The sequence below is a fragment of the Battus philenor genome, unplaced genomic scaffold (genome assembly GCF_028537555.1).
Source record: "Battus philenor isolate CCGP_79_NKW_IND1 unplaced genomic scaffold, ilBatPhil1.0.hap1 SCAF_11, whole genome shotgun sequence".
NCBI classification, from domain to species: domain Eukaryota; kingdom Metazoa; phylum Arthropoda; class Insecta; order Lepidoptera; family Papilionidae; genus Battus; species Battus philenor.
The window spans coordinates 8212852-8233341 of NW_027181673.1; the positions used below are offsets into that span (position 1 = coordinate 8212852).

Consider the following 20490-nt stretch of genomic DNA (forward strand, 5'->3'; position numbering starts at 1 on the left):
GTGTTGCACATTCAATAAAAATGCACACGAGGCGTATTAAATATATTTATCGTTACCATACAGAAAATTAATACAACAGACAGATACCTATTTTTGTAGTACAGGAACTACAAAGTTATAAAAGGCTCTCGAATCGAAAAAAAAAACCATCAGACTATCTTAGCTCCACAGAGCCCACATTTGATTCCTGTAAGGTTGGTGCAACATAGCACATAACACTAAACCAACAAACGGGTTTGCAACGAATGCCATAATAAAAAGTTGCTCGAGGGACGCGCGGCGGACTATCTATAATGAACTTATTAACAGGCGGAGCGGGAATGTAATTGTACAAAAATTAAAATTTTAAACATTCATTTATTGGTAAATTTATACTTTTCGTTTCACAATTTAAATTCGTCGCTATAAAACAACCCTATAACAGTTCCATTACCTCTTTCGAAACAAATGTATGAAAACGTTAAAATAATTAATAAAAAATTATAAGAGAAAGGTTATCCAAGAAGTGTTATTTAAAACATACTTAAACGTAAAAATCACAAATACTTTTGGAACAGCCTTTTTAATCCATGCATGCATACTTTTATCCCAAGTATGTTTATAATTTTATAGATGACTAGATTTTCAAGATGGGTCACAATCACAATCGCTCCTCCTGTCGACATAAAATTGGTCTTAAAGCGGACGCAAGCAACGGATATCTCGATTGGTCGAACCAGCTCTAAAATTACAACTTTTTGCATTTGTTCACCGTTCTGGCAACTTACTTTTTAGTACTTCCTCGCCAAATTCTTTATAATAGATTGGTATGCACTAGACTAAAGATCAAATCCCTCAAAAGCTAAAACAGGTTTTATTGTTCGACAGTAATACTTTCTGAGTTATCTGCGAATCATATTGATTTGAAAATAAAATACAAGACTATGCAATATCTATATATAATTGGTATATAAATAAGTTATAAAGAAATGTTCATATGTATCTGACAAACAATTATCAAACTGACTAATAAAGTTTCTTAACTTAATTACGTATATATTTAAAACGGTGTATGATAACAAAATATTTTTTTAATAAACATGAATTAAATTATGTTATGTTTGGTTGAAATATTATAGTAATTATTGTGTGATCCAATCTGATTTTCTATAGATTTGTTGCGTGGTTTAAAAGCGACTCGTAATAAACGTAATACAAAAAGCAAAAGCGAGCCGTGATGAGAGTTTTGTCATTTTTGTTGTGGCGGCCGAAGCAACAACAAACCTCCGAAAACGACCGATAAAAGCCGAATGCGTCCGAGTCGAAAACGAATCTCGCTCCAAAACGTGATCACGCCGTTTGATTTGAAAACAAAATCCACCCGCCCGCTGCGGGCTCACAAGTCACGGGCGAACCGAATTGCAGGCTCAGTGCGCGAGCGAGCGTGATACGGAATGAACGTGTGGTGCGATTTGCGCGGACGTTGACACTGCGATTTATTTTTTATATCTTGCGATTTATACAGCCAGAATATATACGTTTTGGAGTATAAAGTCGAGAAGTAAAAAGTATTTACTGTCTTAAGTTCATTTGAACCAGTTCGCGCAGTTTTGACCAATAGTTGTGTATTTCCGTATAGACGCAAAAAATAAAAGTGAACTTTTCGAAACAAAGGACTGTTTTGTACATTTTCGCAACAAATGCGAAATTGTGTTCAAAAAAAATCTGTTCTGGCTTAATCGTGGAGGGCACAAGAAAAAAAAATCATCGCCCTCGGCCAACTAGTTCGGACTCAATCTGTGGTCATCGAACGAAAAACAAAAACGCAACGTATTCTTGTATTGTTACAACATCCAACAAACTCTTTTACAGAGATTATTTTAAATTCCTGTCTATTCTTCGTGGACTAACCATTTCAAAATTGCTGTGAGTTCTTGGAACATAATCGTGAATTTGTGGATCTGTTTGTCAACTACGCGAAGCAAGCCTTTAAAATCAGGATCAAAATTAGTGTCGACTTGATTATACATAATGTCTACTGCCATAATGCATCAGTCTGCTCTGTATGATTTTGGGGATCTGTTCTTGAAGGTAAGGCTTGTTTTATTATTTCCGATATTTCTGTTACCGTTACTGATATTAATATAATAATTTTTTATGTTGCTTTAAAAGAAATACTTTTTGCATGGATCTACGAATTATTATTTTGAATATTATGATAATATACTTGTTTGTAAATGATATGCATATCTTATTCCCTAATTTTTAAAAATTATTTGTGTACGGTGGATAAATTTTAAATTTAACTGACATTAAAAATGTAGCATTTGAAACGTACAAAAGATTTAACAAGTTAGGTACGAGGAAAGGACACGTTTTCTTATTTTGGTTTCTCCATTTTCAAGTAATTGAAAAAAAAAAGAACAATAATATAAGATCATTAATATGTCATTAAAATCAACAAGAAGGAAGGATAAATGCACGATAACAGTATGTAGATTGTGTGCACGTTTCCATGTTATTAATTCATAATATGATAATAACTTATGTAAGTCTTTAACTGTCTTTAACCTGTGTGTTTTTCTTCTAATAATGCTATAAATTTAATTAAATACTATATAATATTAATGGTATAACACAAAGATTTTTTTTATTTAAACTTTAGTGCGTGTTATTGAATAATAATAAGTGCGTACTTTTATATCTAAACAATTGCATTTAATTAATAATATTAACAATATTTACCAGTAACAAACAATCCTTTAAGAATCAAACATGGTAAGTTAAATTTTCCCTAGCCGTTTACTAAGGCGATGGTTCCTAACGCCATAATTACATTATACGGAAAATAAGCAAAACCAGTTGAGTGTTGCGTGCGGGGTGCATAAGTGGCGAGACTGGTTCGTTCATGAAATGTTGTGGAATCATGAATACGATCTGGCTAGGCGCACGGCCAGTTTCCTTGGAAAAGTAAAAGTAAGTTGACACTTTGGCATCGTGGACTTAAAGCTTGTTCATTTTGAGCTAATCAGTTTTTTAACAGTTTTGCTGGTACTATAACTATTTACACTTAGTCTCCGTTTTGGTAACGTTTATAAATAAAAATATAACCATTTCTCTTGGTTAAGCTTCTTTGGCCCTCCCAGTAAATAAGTAGAATAAACTTTACTGTCTATCTAATTTTTATTTGTGTTTTTTTATTTGTATTCATATGACGCGACAGTCGTAACGAATTTTTAAAATGTATCAATTCAATTTTCTAGATGTCTTTAAAGAACGGAATATATAATATATACAAATTTAATAATCAATGGTATATTTACAACTACCTTACTTTTAATGTACGTAGGTATTTTAAAAACTTCGCTCTAACAATAACATGACAAATATTCGTAATAAATTAACCTCGTGGAACAACACAACAGACTATAGTATATAACGCTATTTTTTTTTATTTATATGATCACAAGTGGTATTATTGCTTAACAAATCCTTTTCAAATCTCAGCAGGGGTGGAGAACAGACTCGGTTAAGTGGTGTGACTGGTATGGTTCAGTGTCGTTTTACCGAGAAATTGAATCTTGTCTTGTCGACATAAGTGCCACAATCGCATATATTATTACTTGTTTCGTAGCTCATGTGTTATAGCGGGGTAAAACCGGTTCTATTAGCTAATTCACATAGTTATAAATCGTTTGCTCGTCTTTTACGCTACCTGCTCTTGGTTTTTGTGGCATTTTACATTGCATATGAGCTGAACCACTTGTTGCTTGGAACCATTTTATATTTGGTTACAGGCCCTATGTAGTGTACGGGACTGAGGGGTCCTTTGTTAATGTAGGGGAACGAGATAAATATCAAGAATATAATAAACGTAAAATAGGTTACGTGTATTTAGGTATATTGTTTGCATAATTAACCCGGTCTTCTCTTCTCTAGTTGTTGTCAGTGTTTTGTAAAAGATATTAAATTTAGATATATACTTCGCGTTCACTTAACCAGAATCAGACTTATGTCTCGTGAGTATCATTTGGAGTATATATTTTAAGCACACTTTTATATAAACACACATTTTAATTATTGCTTGATATACTAAGACGTTGATTTAAATAAGAGGTTTAAAGTTCAAATAATCAATGTAAATGTAATTTACGTCAATATTTAAATTCACCTTTTCTGTAAATGTGATCTTTAAAATCAGGTGATCTTTGCCAAAATATTACAATAGGTTGCATTGAATGCTTACTTATAGTGGGAATTTTAAAAGGTGTTCTGATGTGCTTTCAGACTACCTTTTTGTATTTCGGGAGATCGGTGAAAAAATGTCTAAACCGTTGAGACCATAAATGCACCTACAACCGTCTACCTGCTATTTTACAAATACAACCGCTCCGTATTATGCTATTTTTTGTGCCCGTATTCTAATTCTATAGATCCTTGTTCTCTGAACATATCTTTGCACAGAATATTAGGTACCTATGCTAGAAACAGGTTTTCTTTTGTTAAGCGGAAATTGCATGTAACTGTTAGAAGGTACACATTTTCAAACAAGCTATTTAGTTCTATTGATTTGTAAATCAAGTCTCAATCTCATTATATATACCAACTGTTTGATTGTCCTCATTGATATTTGTTTACTTACTTTTTATCCCTGTATTTGTACCACAGCAATACTAATTAAGTGTTACGACATTCCTATATGTGTCTATAATTTGGTATTGATCTTAAGAATAAAAAATATAAGCATTTCACAGAGTTATTCTATAATTAAAACTTTTTTGAAACTACCATTATGCCTGACGTTTGTCCAAAGTTACATATATCTTTGCTACTAATTATTATAATTTTAATTTACGCGCTATATTTTACTTATCGTAATGAAAAATAACAAAAGGAAATGCGTCAACAAAATTTATGATAACAACTTTACAATTACATCTCATGCGGCTATTTTGTAGTCGTTATAGCAATAACGTCAAATAAATTTTAACTGGTCGAATAAACTAATTAATTAGAAAAGCATAATGAAAAACGCGTCAATCCACGTGAAAAAAGTACGTAGGCGTTTATACGCGCTTTTGAAACAACGATTATTTTAATATTATAAGTAATTATCTGTTTAGAAGAGTCTGTGCCCTTTTCGAATGAAATTTAACAATGTTTGTTATGTACAATGTAATATCAGCCATGTAAATGTCAACAAACCAAGTTCCACACATTTCCTCCAACTAATAACTCTTGCATGCTACAGTAATATTCATTTCATAATAAACTTTCGTTTTTTAGATTTAAAATTAATAAAAGTATGGTCTAAAATATATTTTACAACTTTATTACATGTGCGTGCCCTCGATGAATGTGTTAACTTATTGAAAATGATATTTAGGCGTTACGAGTTAAGACATTACCATCTGGGACGTAATAGAACATTGGATAGGTCATTGATTTCATTGTATTATTCTGCAAATTGTGTGAAACATTAAAATGTGTATAATCTCATATATTTTAATGTTTCATACTGTCGCCGACTGGTTGAGGTCATGCGACGCGATTAACTCTCCACGTGTTAAGATAAAGGCATTGTAATTGCCCTCCTCCTATGCCCCAGGCAAAATATTACTATCGTCACCTGTTAATTTTCGTTGTTAACTCTTCACCCGTTACTAAAACTACTACACTCGCATTAAGAATAAAATTAATTTTTATATTTAGCATCCTTTTCAAACTACATTAAGAAGTAGGTTTTTGTTAGGTCACTATTAGTCACCGTTCTAAAAGCAATTGCTCATTTGCCCACGCAAACCATATCTACAATTTTTACAATCTTAGCACGAAACAGATTTCTACAATTTTCGCAATCAAAACTCGAAATGTTTCTATAACGGCCGGTTCTCGCGTCTAAGCCGATACCTCCGCTATTTCCTAACGTCTGCGCGTTGCAGATACTTTCAAGTGCAGCACAAGTAAGCACAGTAAGCTCGATTGTGTGGGATCACTACCGCCTGTCTAGTCATTTGTACACAATCAGTGATTTCAAATTATTTTCCGTTAAGTTGGCAAAATACAATTCCATATGGTGCTAAGAACGAATTTGCACTAGCACCGTCATATTATTAAGTCAAACACCATATCATTCGATGTTTCGCTGTGACCCTGAAATGAATTCGATTATCGCGCTCTTTGTTTCACTTGTTTTTTTTTTATAAACATGCTAAATATTAGTTGAAAAGGATGATAAAGACCTTATAACCGGACTGAATTTATTTAATTCAGCGAGGCATAAAAAAGTCTGAACCTAGATTCAAGAAACCTTGGTAAAAGTGCTACTCATTGTTCCTTTATACAAGACGCATCTTAGTTAATATTATATTCTTACTATATCAACCAAGAATATATTTTTTTAAGATTTATAATATTTATTAATGTTAATCCAGTTTTAATTAATGATTACATAAGAAAACACAAACATTGTTTAAACACTGTCCAAAAAACAAATGTGGGACTAGGCCATTACTTATCATTCCTTTTCGAGAATTGTTCCTTTCTCTCTTCATTTCAACCCGGACGTGAGTCAGTACCCTTTACTCCCTGTCAAGTCTCCACGACCTCAACATATGAGGACGGCACCGGTCTTACGACTTAGACGGTCAACACTCCTCAAGGTGCTAAGTTTCCAAACATGAATATTGTTTAAATTTTTAATATCTGGCTCGCCTTGAACGCTCTCTTACAGAACGCGTGGATTCCATTATACATCTTAATTCATATATATACAAGACATTAATTTGTGGCAAAGATGTTGCGGCCCTGTTACTAAGACATTGCGACAATCACTTCGACGCCCACGCTGATTTTATTAGACGTATATGAAAATAAAATGAATTAGCAGTGTATACGGGTAGGTAAGTAATTGGCTACGTTTATTATATATATAGACGATTTTTGAAGTTCGCAAATTGTTTTTGTTGGGCAAATGTGAGGGTTCATTGCCGATCAGGCGGCATTGTCGACTTGCAGGCTACGCCCACGGTCGTATACATTACTGAAGGCAGATGTAAACGCAGCAAGCGGAATTTGAGCGCATATATTTTAGTGACTCTATTTTGGATTCTTTGAACATAACGTAATCTACTTAAACCAACAAAACTAAAACATGAAATGTAACTGAACTTATTTTATACTGCAAATATTTTACAAAATAATCCTAAATTTTGAGCATTAAATTAAGCCATCGTAGCAATGCTCACCGCAAGTTGAAGTTGCAGAGGCCATTATTTATCTAACAGCTTTTTTATAATACTATCGCTATTTAATCTTGTTTTAATAATTTATTAATAATTTTTAATAATACTAAACAAAATAGCAATTTCATACTATTTATTGTATACTGTTGTATACTTAGCTAACGATATATCTAACAAATATTTACGCTACATTAGATAATAGCCATAATAGGCAACTTTTATTTCTAACTTTTTATCTATAGCTCACGTTATACACAATGAGCGCACTTAAAAGAATATTTCTGTTTTATATTTACTTTGTCGACAAATAATAGACGGCTGGAGTAAATGAGCAAACAGCTAGTTATAGATGGAATACTTATGTGGGTGATAATGCATATCTGTCGCCTTATTGGAGTGCAGCGCACAAACAAAAGGGTGCTGTACCTATGTACCCTATCTTATCTGCCCGTCTGATAAACTCTGAAACGTTATAGCGCTTAAAATAATATTATTATTTAACAGATTGAATGTACATAGAGCGGTATTTTGAACTTTTTAATTTGTATTCTTTCAAACATAAATTTTATGTATTAATCAGTCTTCCCTAAAAATTACCACAATGACCGATCTTGCAATGCTCGTATCCAGCGACTTCCGCGGCCTTGACGTGGGTCAACCTATTGGCGGTGCTACCAACCGGCTTCATTCGTGATCCGAGAATTTTTTCGGCTCATGTATTTTATGAAAATCAATCCTTCGTATTCATTGTTTTATTCAATACAGTTTTAATACTAGTCTTGAAATACGATAATGTTTTACGTAAATTTGTTATTAATTATTGAACACAATTGACAATCTTGACAATATTCGCAATTATAGGAATTGCGAAAATTGTCAATATTCTAAATGTTGTAATTTTGGTAAAATATGCAGGTATTCCGCGCATAGCTGCTTTAAATCCTTATACTGATTCATTTCAAAAATAAGCTCTAAAGCAGCAGTTATGAGAACAACGATCTAGTTTCACTTTCATTCCGTAACTCGGCGCGGCGATTGAAATCCGTGTAACACTTACGGCCTGTTTAACGTCCATGTCGGAGGTTTGGCTGCAGTTTTGGCACACATTCGCAGCTGCGTTGCGTCACCGAACAGCCGAGGAATCGAGCACACGGCGTAACATTTTAACCATAAGCGCAACTTCAACACGCTTCTCCCCCTGCCTACTTCGCGATCCAACACTTTACATAATTGCCCGTCAACATAACTTTGTGCAACTAAAAAGAATAATGGATGTATGTGAGAAACAATTTGTTTTTGATCACGTTAATTTTACTTTCATATGTTATAAGTTTTTAACGTTATTTTGTGCTATTAAAAGCAATAAGGTTTTTATAAAATCTTCACATTTTTTCCTATTGTGGTCTATATAACTATAGCTACACTTCCTTTAGAATTTTCGAGGGATATCTTATAAAGTTTTCATCGTTAATAGACATAGAAACAGTGCGGTTACGTCACAAACCGATCGGATAATAGGGCGGGATATATTTCAATTGCATAAAGGTAGTGCAAGGCGAGCAAAGAGCGACATTCTCTCGGCCGAAACGGTCTTAAACTTTCTTTTCTTGTTTCGTAATGATACGGCTGGCCAGAGACGAACCAGGCGCCGTGCTACAGCCACATTTCACAATCGATACTTCTTTATCGCATATTTATATATCTATTAAAGATCACTACCGAAAACCTGAAAACGTTACGTTATTGTAAAATTATTAATTTAGTAAGTCTTAAAACGTAACTTCGTGTGTGTGGCTTAATTACTTAAATCAGGAGGTGAACTACCTTTTTCTTAGTTTTAAATTTAAAATTGAAAGTATATTAATTAATAATTCATCTCATTCATTTATTATTCAATGATGGAAATGCGTGGAACTTTGTATTTTGTCTCATCTACTTGCTTGAAATTATAATGTGTACTGGTACATCAAACATTGTTAATGGCTTTTCATATCAGCATTTCAAGCTTGTGGTAGCTTACTACTTACAATGTTGATGATACAATAGTGTCTGTAAATGTCTACTGCAATAAAGATAGAATTTGAATTTTTTGCATCGCAAAGCTCATGTTTGATAACATCTGTTACTCGCCTTATTCTATGAAGCATAATATGACTATGAGGTGTTCGCAATTGAACAATGTAGTCAATAAACTCTAAATCAAGCGGCGGTAGCGCTGCCTGCCCACGTCGGACACGATCCGCACGATTGCATTTTGCATAACCGTTGCACAAACGCCGCTCTGTTACATCGCGATTATAATCCGCGCATGCGCCATATCTTATGGTCGTGATGCAGGAAGCGAACTTTCGAACTCTTTCACTTTTAATGCTTATTATTTTGCTTCGCTTAAGCATTGCTATTCATTCAGCACCACTGCTTTCTTAAAACTTTAAGGAATAAGCTATAAGAAATTGACGTACTGTCTGTATAAAATCATTAGCTATATTCTTGTCTTACAGAAAAGCCAGGCCTAAAAATAATCCGCATAACCTTCAGAAGTCTTTTTCGATATTTGAGCAGACGATAGGATTACCTATCAAATATCCTTATGGTTCTAAGTTCGACGCCTCTGTAGGCACCAGGGCACATAACAGATAATTATAATAATCAAAATAAGTGAACGTAATAGTGTTAACTATAAATCATAACGTAATAGGATGTTATCAAAGACTGTGTCCGCGTTTACCGTCCTGGTAACTAAAATTTCTGTTATTCTCTGCGACAGGCAGCAGATATCAGGAACAACAAACAGTTAACTAGTTTGAGGTTTATTTTCGCATATTACACCGTTATGGATTAGGAAAAGCAACGTCAAGAGAACCTCAGTGTTTTTCCAAAGGTCGACTATCATTGTGTCATGCCTGAGATGTTGAACATTGACGTTATTAATGGTACTAAAAATAGGTTATTTGATTTCGTCGGGTAACTATCAAATTATCATACTTAACACAACAGTAAGTATGCTAACTGCTTATTTAATATTTATTTTTATTTATTTATAGTACCATTATACACATAATAAATTAAACAAAAATTCGGAAGCATTGTAATCCAGCCTAGCTAAGCACAGTCGTGTCACATTAACATTATTGTCACGGCAGGCACTAATTTAAATTTGAACTTTGCGCCGTACGAAGGAGGCAACCAGAGCGATGTGTCATCCGAGCCGGTGTCACTTTGTATTTTAAATTAACCTATAATTATGCTTTCCGATGCCCTCGCCTCGCTATTTGTTTAGGAATTGAAACGCTCCAATTAAATACACATTTATTTGTTAAGGCGCTTTAACTGTTTTGTAATAATACGTTGCGGTTTTTACGTATTGTACGAAATAATAACTCTACTAGTATGTATTCAAGAAAATATAATATATTTCAACTCAATTAATGGAAGTGAATGTAAGAGTGCTAATTATTATTATAATGTCGCCGAGAAGTCGGTGGATGCGGGTAGACCGATCATTGTGGCGATCTTTGGATGAGGCCTACGTTTTGTAGTGAACGTGTATATATATGTTGTAGTCGTATAAATTATAATTATTACTAGGTTTCTTATTCGATTATCTAATCATAAATTAATACTAAGATACTTGCATAAAAAATAAAAAAGGCGAATATATTGATTAGTGAAATTCTCTTCCAAATTTTATGTTATTGAGGAGAAAAAAACCGGATGACCAAAAATAAAACGAAATTTCCTAAACAGATACGTGATTTTACAACAATTTAAAGTAAAACTAAAGCAAAAAAGAAAGTACTTCAATGAGCTATATAGTGCCAAATAAATGACGCTGGTCTATTACGATGGGTGTCAAGGATGACACTTTTTACTGTGGTCCTCACAGTCCAAGTCACGCGTATTTAATAACTACGTAATGTTTCGTAACCGGTAAGCGGGCCGTAACCTGTAGGACGGCACCGTGTTATGAAAAGGCTTTCACAATTACTAACAAGTACGTATTCAACGATTGCGGCATAATCTAGCTTCGAGAACTGAATGAAAATTTGCAATACAAACGTTATAATTGTATGAATAACCATCCTGGATTTGAAATAACAATCTATTGAATTTCCGAGATGTTTTTAGTGCAGTTTATACTTAAAAACCGACTCAATGAAGTATTCTTTACACTGTGTCTTGACAACCTAGTGTTAACGTATATATTTTCATAACTATTATAACTCGCCTCAATAGACTTCATACCGTCAAAAGTACGTATGAATAAGTTTTTTTTATCGTACATTGCAAGACTTTAGTACAATAATATGATATTTTAGCTATAACGGTTCATAGAATACACTGAAACAGGTGTTCAATTTTTATTTTGTTGGAAATGGTAATTGTTCTTACAATTTTCCTCTCATAAACCTTCCTCGTGTCTTCATCGGGATATGATAAAAAATTATCCAAAATGGTGGAGCCGTTCTCGAGTTTTGTACATAGGTGAACACTTGGCATTATTTTTTTATAGAGAATTATAGGAATATAATTACGAAACTCCGCGGAAATAATTAAATTATATTTTTAAGTTTCAAGTTAAGCATTTTAGGAAGTTTTGTTATTATTTACCTTATTCACCATCAAACTTATGAACGTTTTGTTACAAACATAATGACAGAAAGAAAACAAATATTTTTTTTATTGCCCTTATAGATATATGTTTGTTTTGAAATGAAACAAAGGTGTAAAATCGAAAAGAGATACAGACAGTTCACAAGTCGTCACGCTTGGTTACAATTAAGTTGTTGCAGAGTTTTATTATGTAAGTATCGCAATTCATACTCTTGCTTTGTCTCTGCCACGACGATCGCAAACTGCGAGGTGATAGTAGTTTACCATTTCTGGAATCAATAAAGAAATGAAAGTATCACGCACGAACGGCCCCTGTGGGTCAGTGTCGTTTTGCTCATTACATAAATGATGTAACACTAACTGTTGTACCACCATTTCGAGAATCTATATACGTATGCTAAGACTATGTTGACTATTTTTTATTTATTCGTCCGGCACTAAAACGAGGTTCACGTTTCTAATGACATCATTACAGCGTACATACGCTTCAATGCATTAAACCTCTATTAAAGATCTGTACTCAAATATTTTTAAATATGTGAGCGGCATATTGACAGTAACATTGACATTTGCAGTCTTTTACATGGATTTTAGAATTTCTAAGTTCTATTGTTCTTTGTTTCTTTGCGAATTTGACGCATTTGTGATAAAAGTAAAAGTGCATAATATAATTGATTGATTTAACTTCTCATGGCGAAACGGCATTCATTATACAGTATTCTCTCAAACATGGAAATATCGCGACAGAGTGTGTAGGCAGGAAGTAATGTTGGATTTGTAAATGGCGATGAACTTCGCAAGGCCTCGCAACTATTTCCTGCTTCTACACAAAGGTATCGCTTTTTACATGAGTTGAAAACATTGATGATGAATTTTCCTTGTTTGTGAACGCAATGACATTCCTCAATATCTTATATTAATAGGTTTTAAACCTCAGAAGTATAAGATTACACCGCACCTGTCATAATAGCCTCATTAATAATAAACATTATGGAAGGTCAAGGGTTGCAAAGGCTTCCGGATTAGAATGGTCGGGCTATTGCACTCGGCGCTGCGGCTGCAATGAAGGCAACTCATAAAAAATGATTAGGGGCAAAAGTAGTCATAATTGTAATAGCCGTTACGAGTCCAAATCGTGGGATATATGTGATCAACACGCACTCATTCAGAGCTGTTCTTCATCAAAGCATGATTTTAACCAGACCTTCTTCAGCATCTTTGCCATTGTTACTACAAGTAATCACATTCTAATAAGCCGACATTACTAAATTCTTAACAGCGTCGTAATTTGAAGGTATATCAACTTGACTAGGGCTATTGCTACTTCTTGTAAATGAACTTTTGTCGTAGCTGACCCGAGAAACCCGTTAAAGCGCATTTGTAAATGTTAAGCATGTTACTTCGTGTTGCTTACGAGTCTCGTGTGTTATTGCATTTAGCAGGTAGAGATCGTTGACTATAACTATGCAACGATGTTTAACCACTGCGTTATCAAATGGTAGTTCATGCATCGATGCACTCGGGTAGTTGCTACCTCCACGCTTAAGGGCCCGTAAAATGTAGCCAAAGTATAAACGCGATGTGCGTTATGCCTTTTTATTAATTGTAGTGTCGTAATATTTACTAGTTCGTCTCAGGTGTACATAATTTTTGACCCTACCAATTTATAAGAGATTTGTAAGGCGTTGTTTTGCGTAAATCGTGAGGTTCTGTTATTGTGTTTATAGTAACCAATAATGTATTTGTAACCTATCAACTTCGCACAGCGAAGGTATACATTCACGTACGTGTGATCGTAGATGTACTGTGCCCGCGGCATTACTAAACAAAATTCCTCACAATACCACATGTAAGTGCACCCCTAGCTATTAATAATGTTTATGTATACACATGCACAATGAATCCAATTATTTTATTATTAGTAATACACTGCCTTATTTTTCAGTATTAATAGTAACAATAATGAACGGTGGACAGTAAAATAATAAAGATTTTAAACCCTCTACGCATCGTTAGGTAAAAATCGTCAGCGTGACATGTGGGGTGGTCTATGACATGAGCTCTGGTTATGCTTCGGTGCTTTTCTGCCGATACTGACATTAACCATCACGCCATTTCTTAAGCTACGTTTAAACAACATTTACCTTGTAGTTGTGTACTTTGTTTAAACATGGTAAATTTTAAATGAATATTTGTTAAAAAATCTGACATTAAACAACAAACATTAAACAATGTTTAGTTTATCTTGAACCAATGTTAGATGTCTTTTTGTTTTCTATATTTTCTTAAATCTTTTTTCTTATGACATAGTATCCTTAACAATTTTATTAATATGGTACATCTTTAATAAGCACTATTCTGTGTAAGGATATAAAATATTCCAAACAGGAATATTATCTATTGTTATATCTCGTAAAGAAGCCCCCGATAAACATTATTAGATCATCTTCTTGCTTATGTTCAGTAAGAGCCATTTAAAGAAGTCAAAAAATAACAAATGGATCTGTGACGCAAATTGATAACTTATCCCGAACTAGTACAGTGCTGGTTCAAATGTTATCAGTCCTGACCTTACGCCTGATAGTTACTTGAGAGACCGTTTTATGACAGTTTGTTCAACCTGCGTCGGTTCGTCACGTAGCTTTATTTACAATTAATTGAATACCCACTCTAAATTTACTTCTTTGTTTATCCTTGTATTTAATTAACAATCACAATTAATCCTTCACTTTTATAATATGTTATAGTACCTATTACAAATGTTAAACAATAATTTAACCGTCAATTATAAAATAAAAAAAAATTAGCGGATTTGATGTAAACTAAGTTTTATATCAATTTTGATATATAACTTATTTATCAAATTCGAAATGCTAAACACCATTTCCTGTTTTGTTTTGTTTATTTGTTAGATGTCGCTTAGCGTTAATTTAATTACATTACATACATTTCATACACACACAGCTAAAACAGCCTGATATTATATCGCATTCGTGTTTTAACATCTGATTTGAATAAGTTGCGTTGATGGACCTGTTATAACGCGTCCATTTTAATTCGCATTAATTTGTGACGTAAATAGTTTGTGAACGGTACGCGAGCGGATGTTACACATCTGGTGAGCTTAGGTCCTAATATATAATTAGCGGTAGAAGACCCAGTCCTGCAGACATTCGCACAATGTGTCCCGCACGTTGTCTTTAGGTCACTTCCGTCGGCTCCCCTTACCCCTCCTTTGTCCACCCTTTCGACACAAATTGATTCGGCGTCTCGCCGTAATTGAACAATTTGTGGAGGGCTACGGACTTGCGAGAGTCCACTTGTGTATTAACATTATATATAGATATGTACTTATACCGCCCACAAAAACCTTGCATTAATTTATTTTTAGCGGTAACGAATTCAAACTTTTTGATGTTTAGATTAATGCTATTAATTCGATCTAGCATACTAAAAACCATAGAAATGTATGACAAATCCGTCGCTAAAGAAGCAATATTTTTTTTTAACTAAAAAGTTTGCATGATAAAAGATGTACATATTTACAACGACAACACGATAATGATGCGTAGATAAGCTTTAGTTATCTTTTCTGGTCTAATTATTATTTTATTGCGATAAGAACGTCAAATCATTTAAACTTATCTTGGGTCATCGTTTTACTTAGACTACCATTGACGGAAATGAAACTAGAAATAAGTATCTTTAATACTATATTTTTTAAGTGTATATTAATACAGAGCTGATATTTTAGGATCTACACCGATTTGTGGCAGGATTCTAAACAATCGTATTTCCATAACTCTTAGCACATCAAGTCTTTATCTAATCATGCAATGAAAACGCCTTATCACTTTAGTAGTCGTTATTATTGTGTTATTAGTTATTATAATCGTGCAACCATAAAAATTAGTATAATTAAAAGTTATAGTAATGAACGGAACGTTAGTTTGTAGACGAGTACATTCGCTTGAGCGAAGGTCGACCGCTTGTACGGATGCCTACTCGATGGCAGACGAAATCCTCGGCATCTTCTCTTCATTCGTAGTATTACATACTACTATTGTCAAAAACTGGAATATACAGTATTCCATAAACTCTTAAATTATCGTATAATGTATCTTGCATTATGTAATCCAATCCCTCAAGATTACAAAATAACGACTCATTTGAATCACAATGCCAGAAGACACGTACTTCTGATTAATTTTGTGGCTAACACCGCTTATTTTTTCAGTTAAAATACAGAAAATTATAATTTATCTTGAACATTACTTGGAAAACAATAAAATGACCACATTTTCCTTTCTTTAAAGAATTAAATTTTTGTACCTCAATTTTTCGCTAAATTAAATTTACCCTTTGCATTATTTAATGTTGTTTACTTATAATAAACGACAATTATCCTTTATTATTTTTTGTTTTAAAGCATGCATGTAAATCAAAACTTTTCTAAAATAGCAATTTCAATTTTATTGTAATGCATTTAGTTATTATATCTGTATTGGTAAAGTATGGATATTGGGATAAAACATTACCAATATAATATACATATAAATATATTATAAACGCAAATGTCATTGAGCGATAACTGGCTTCGCAACTGGCCGGTGTTGAATACTTGCTAACAATTAACCGCATTTAATATGTCAGTTATTTTTTACTACTTCACCGTCTTTGTGTGCTTACACTACTTCCTCGTTGCTGAAAGACCATGAACGTCTCTAAAAGTCAGGGTAGAATGTATAAAATTGCAGTCTAGGTCCATTTTTCATAACACAATCTTGTCCAATGAAAATGTAAACTGGACTACCGTGATAACTATTAATTCCTCCACCCCGGTTGTAATTTCTTTGAATGTTGTTATTAATAAGTATTGTTTTGTTTGTTGCAGGTAAGATTTACTTCACTTTCACAATTTTTAGTGGTAAATAAATTTTACTTTCGGAGCGCGTTAGTTCAGGAACCGTAAGTAAAAACAAATTTACCATTAAAATTGATATTTAAATAAATCGATTTGTAACGATTTCTTGTTGCTGTCTAATTAATTATACTGTGTATTTAATGTTATCGAAAGAAGGATGAACGTTTTAATAGTACGACTTTGGCAGTAATTACACATGTTAAATGGCATTTATATATGTCACGTTTTCTGCGAACTACTTTCGTTAGCAATTTATAAAAATAAACGGTAATAAAGAATTAAATCATAATCTCTCGATACCTTACACTAGTACTCACTTGAGATTTTATGTGAATGAAGTCTGAATTAATATAAAAGTCTTTAATATAAAGCGAGATTGTGCGTTCAGTGGTCACCGTTACTAATCTAGTACTTAAGAAGGATTGTGAAAACATTGCTTAACGCAACGAGTACAGTTGCCATCTCGAGGCACGTACAAACGCCCACCGTGGTTTTCGCAACCTTGTTCCGACTAGCTAGTAACACCAAGATGCCCAAATGTCCTTTGATTTACTTTTTCATCCCCGCTATGTTTCGAAATCATATTTAATCATAATAAATCGTAAGTAACGATTTGAAGGTGTAAGAAATTAATTATAATACCTCATAATTACAGATTGATGTTTTGAATGCAATACATTATATTTTTAGACGACGTCCACATATTCATACATATATTTTAAACATTACTAAATCTGAAATGTAAATTTAGATGAGACGACATTACCTACTGATAAATGGTCATCTTAGAGCTCTGATTTTAAACACTGCATTTTGATATGAATTGTTACTCAAAGTATCATAATGGGAAAAAGTAAAAGTATATGACGTCAAGAGTTATGCTAGAATGCATCATACACAGATGCATAATATCTAGGTACGAAGTACACGCTAACGATGTAACCAAGAAGCCAGCCAATGTTTACTATTTTATGTTGGCTTGCGTAAATCATCAATGTTACGAAACAGAGTTGCGTAAACTAACAAGTATTGAAGTTTAATAAGAACAAGTATTGAAGTATAATAAGAACACTGAGTCCGTAGACTGGAATCAAGGCTTTGCTGACGAGGCGTCAAACGAAAGTGGAGGCCCCTTTGTGCGAACTAAATTATATGAAACGCATTGTGCCAAATGTATTTGTTTCGTCTTACATTTTGTTGCAATATGAATGACTAGACAATCTCCTTAAACCTTGAGTAGGTTTATCGAGACATTATCTCCTAAATTAGTGTGATTGCTATGAAGTACCCACAACAAGTTAAATGGTAACTAAAAACCGGGTACCAGCGTAAGGATTACAACTAGTTTAACAACGGTGCAAAAATTCTCCAATCTGTAATATAGCTATCACTATATTAATGATATATATATATATATATATATATATATATTGCATCCACGTAGCTAACCATAACCACCCAACTTTCCACGATTTCGTTACAATTTGCATCCCATATCCCACATCACAAACCGTGAATCATGGAAACCCTTTTATTAAGTAACATATTGTTAACATTGTTTCGCGGAGTTTATTTTGTAACGCACGTTGGCTCTTGAGTAGGGGAGAAAGTAGTGCAGCCGACCTTGTCGTTTTTTTACTCTTCGACCTTCACGAAACCGGATTTCCGGTGCGTCAAATCGAAAACTGAAGTCTTAGTTGAATCACTTATTATACTCTCTACTATCTCTGTCTACTGGCCCTTATTACGTCCATGTGTGTTCCGTCAATATTTTGTAGTTAAGTAATACTCAAATTTACACAGTAAGTGATATTAGTCTCAAGTTTCCATTATTAACAAACTTAACATTGTTAGCGTACTTCCAAATAAATTTGAATATCTTAGTTTCATTTTGTTTCATTTCCTAGTAGATTAAAAAACACTTGATGATAACAGTTAAATCATTTTTCTATTACGACCATTATCGATGACTGTTTTAAATCGAAAAATAATGGCAAGCCGGGTGCAGTATAATGTATTCACTAATAGTCAAATCATTTATAATCTGTTAAATAACAACCTATTAAGGTAGTCAAAGACAGCTAGCTCACTACTGTTTTAGTAATTTTGTTATACATAATTTGTTATATTTCAAGCACAAGTTTATTTTTACACAAAAGCACCTATTCTGTACTTTTTAAAACGAGACTTTTTTTACGTGGCCTACCATAACTTTTATAAAAGCCCATACATTCGCTTAATCTGGTTTCTGATTAAAAAATATTCATGTTGTAAGTCGTACGAGTTATAATATTCTATTAGAATTAGCAAATGCAGATCATATTTAAATTCTCTCGTAAACTTGGACGATGGTGATGGCGTGACAAAACTGAATGCTATTGCGCGCGCCACGCTTGCGTGCGACAACCGTTCCATAGATCCGTCGACATCGCTAACATGTCAATAGTGCGCGGTCATGGCGCAGAATATTAACATCTATGCAGAAAACAATTGCATTTTATTTCGTTGCACTACACCTTACAGTAAGCGTCCACTTAAACTTTTATAATAAAACTCAAAAAGTTTGAATAGAGATAGTCCATCTTATCGTCACGGGACAATCCCGCGGAAATTAATTCAAGCTATAACTTAAAAGCTAAGGATTCCCAGAGACATTACTCTCATTTTTAAAGAAATTGTTATTCTGACGGTTGCTTCCCAATATATATGTAATAACGTATTAAACTCCAAAATTGAAATAGTTACATAAAAATATAAATATATCCAAGAATTATAGACTCGTAACGCCTAAATTTCCTCTTGAATATTTAACAAAATTTTCATTTACGCATGTATAAGTTCCACAGGATAACTTAGACCTATTTCTTAGTTTTAAATCTAAAACTAAAAGTATATTATTAAATATGTCTTATTATATATTCAAGATTTTTTTAGTTAATCGAAATGTGTGGACCTTCGTTCGTTCTCATTGTCATGACATATTATTATAAAATGCATAAATTTCTTTTCAAAAAGAGTTGCTGTTGAATTTCAAACCGGCTGTTCTCGCTAGATCAATTTCAAACATTCTGAGCGGGGGTGGGAAGTTAGTGTTTCTAATATTAAAATAATTGACTATTCAAAAGTGGGTGTAAAAATGTCTACTTGGATTTAAATTTTTGTATTCGTCTCAATTATAATATGTTTCGGTTCTACTTTGTAAAAAAAAATACTTTGATTCACAGCCGCTTGTGAAATATATAGATTTTTATTTAACAAAATGTGTATAAAACTAAAATGCGTGACGAATTTGACGAACGCTCCGTATTAACTATTAAGAAGCTTTTTCGCTAATCGCCACCGGACCACACGAAGCGTGAACTGACCAAACGAGTCGAAAACGTTAATTAATAATGATAAGGTTACAAACGAACTCCCTATATATTCTCAAGGTCAAGTCGAGCGATCCACGCCGTATCTAGACTTATGTCGACGCAACAAATAAACAACGCCTTTACCAAGTCGCATATTATACTTGAATATTATATGAGGCTATTCGGGGATACTTGACATTTAAGTTGGTAAAAAATAATTGTGTGCGTCATTGGATGGAAAACATTAACTGATTCAATTTAAAATAATAAACATTTAAAATCCTAACGTACGTGGCGTGGAATTAATTCAAATCTCACAAACTAATTATTAAATCTGAATAAGTATGTAAAGGCTACCTTTGGAGCGCAGTAGGGC

General features: G+C 33.4%; 1 protein-coding gene across 4 annotated transcripts in view; it reads left to right on the top strand.

The window, feature by feature from the left end:
• Window positions 1–1398: 1398 nt before the first annotated feature.
• Window positions 1399–20490, top strand: part of Tis11 (Tis11 zinc finger protein) — a 31748-nt gene continuing 12656 nt past the window's right edge. For 2 of the 4 annotated variants that reach the window (XM_068773575.1, XM_068773582.1), the window contains exon 1: window positions 1399–2070. In XM_068773575.1, coding sequence (XP_068629676.1) covers window positions 2011–2070 — 60 coding nt within the window. In that variant the 5' untranslated portion in view covers window positions 1399–2010. Of the gene's footprint in view, window positions 2071–2766; window positions 2956–16731; window positions 16806–20490 lie in introns of those variants that run through there. The other 2 variants (XM_068773589.1, XM_068773567.1) reach the window with 2 other exon arrangements.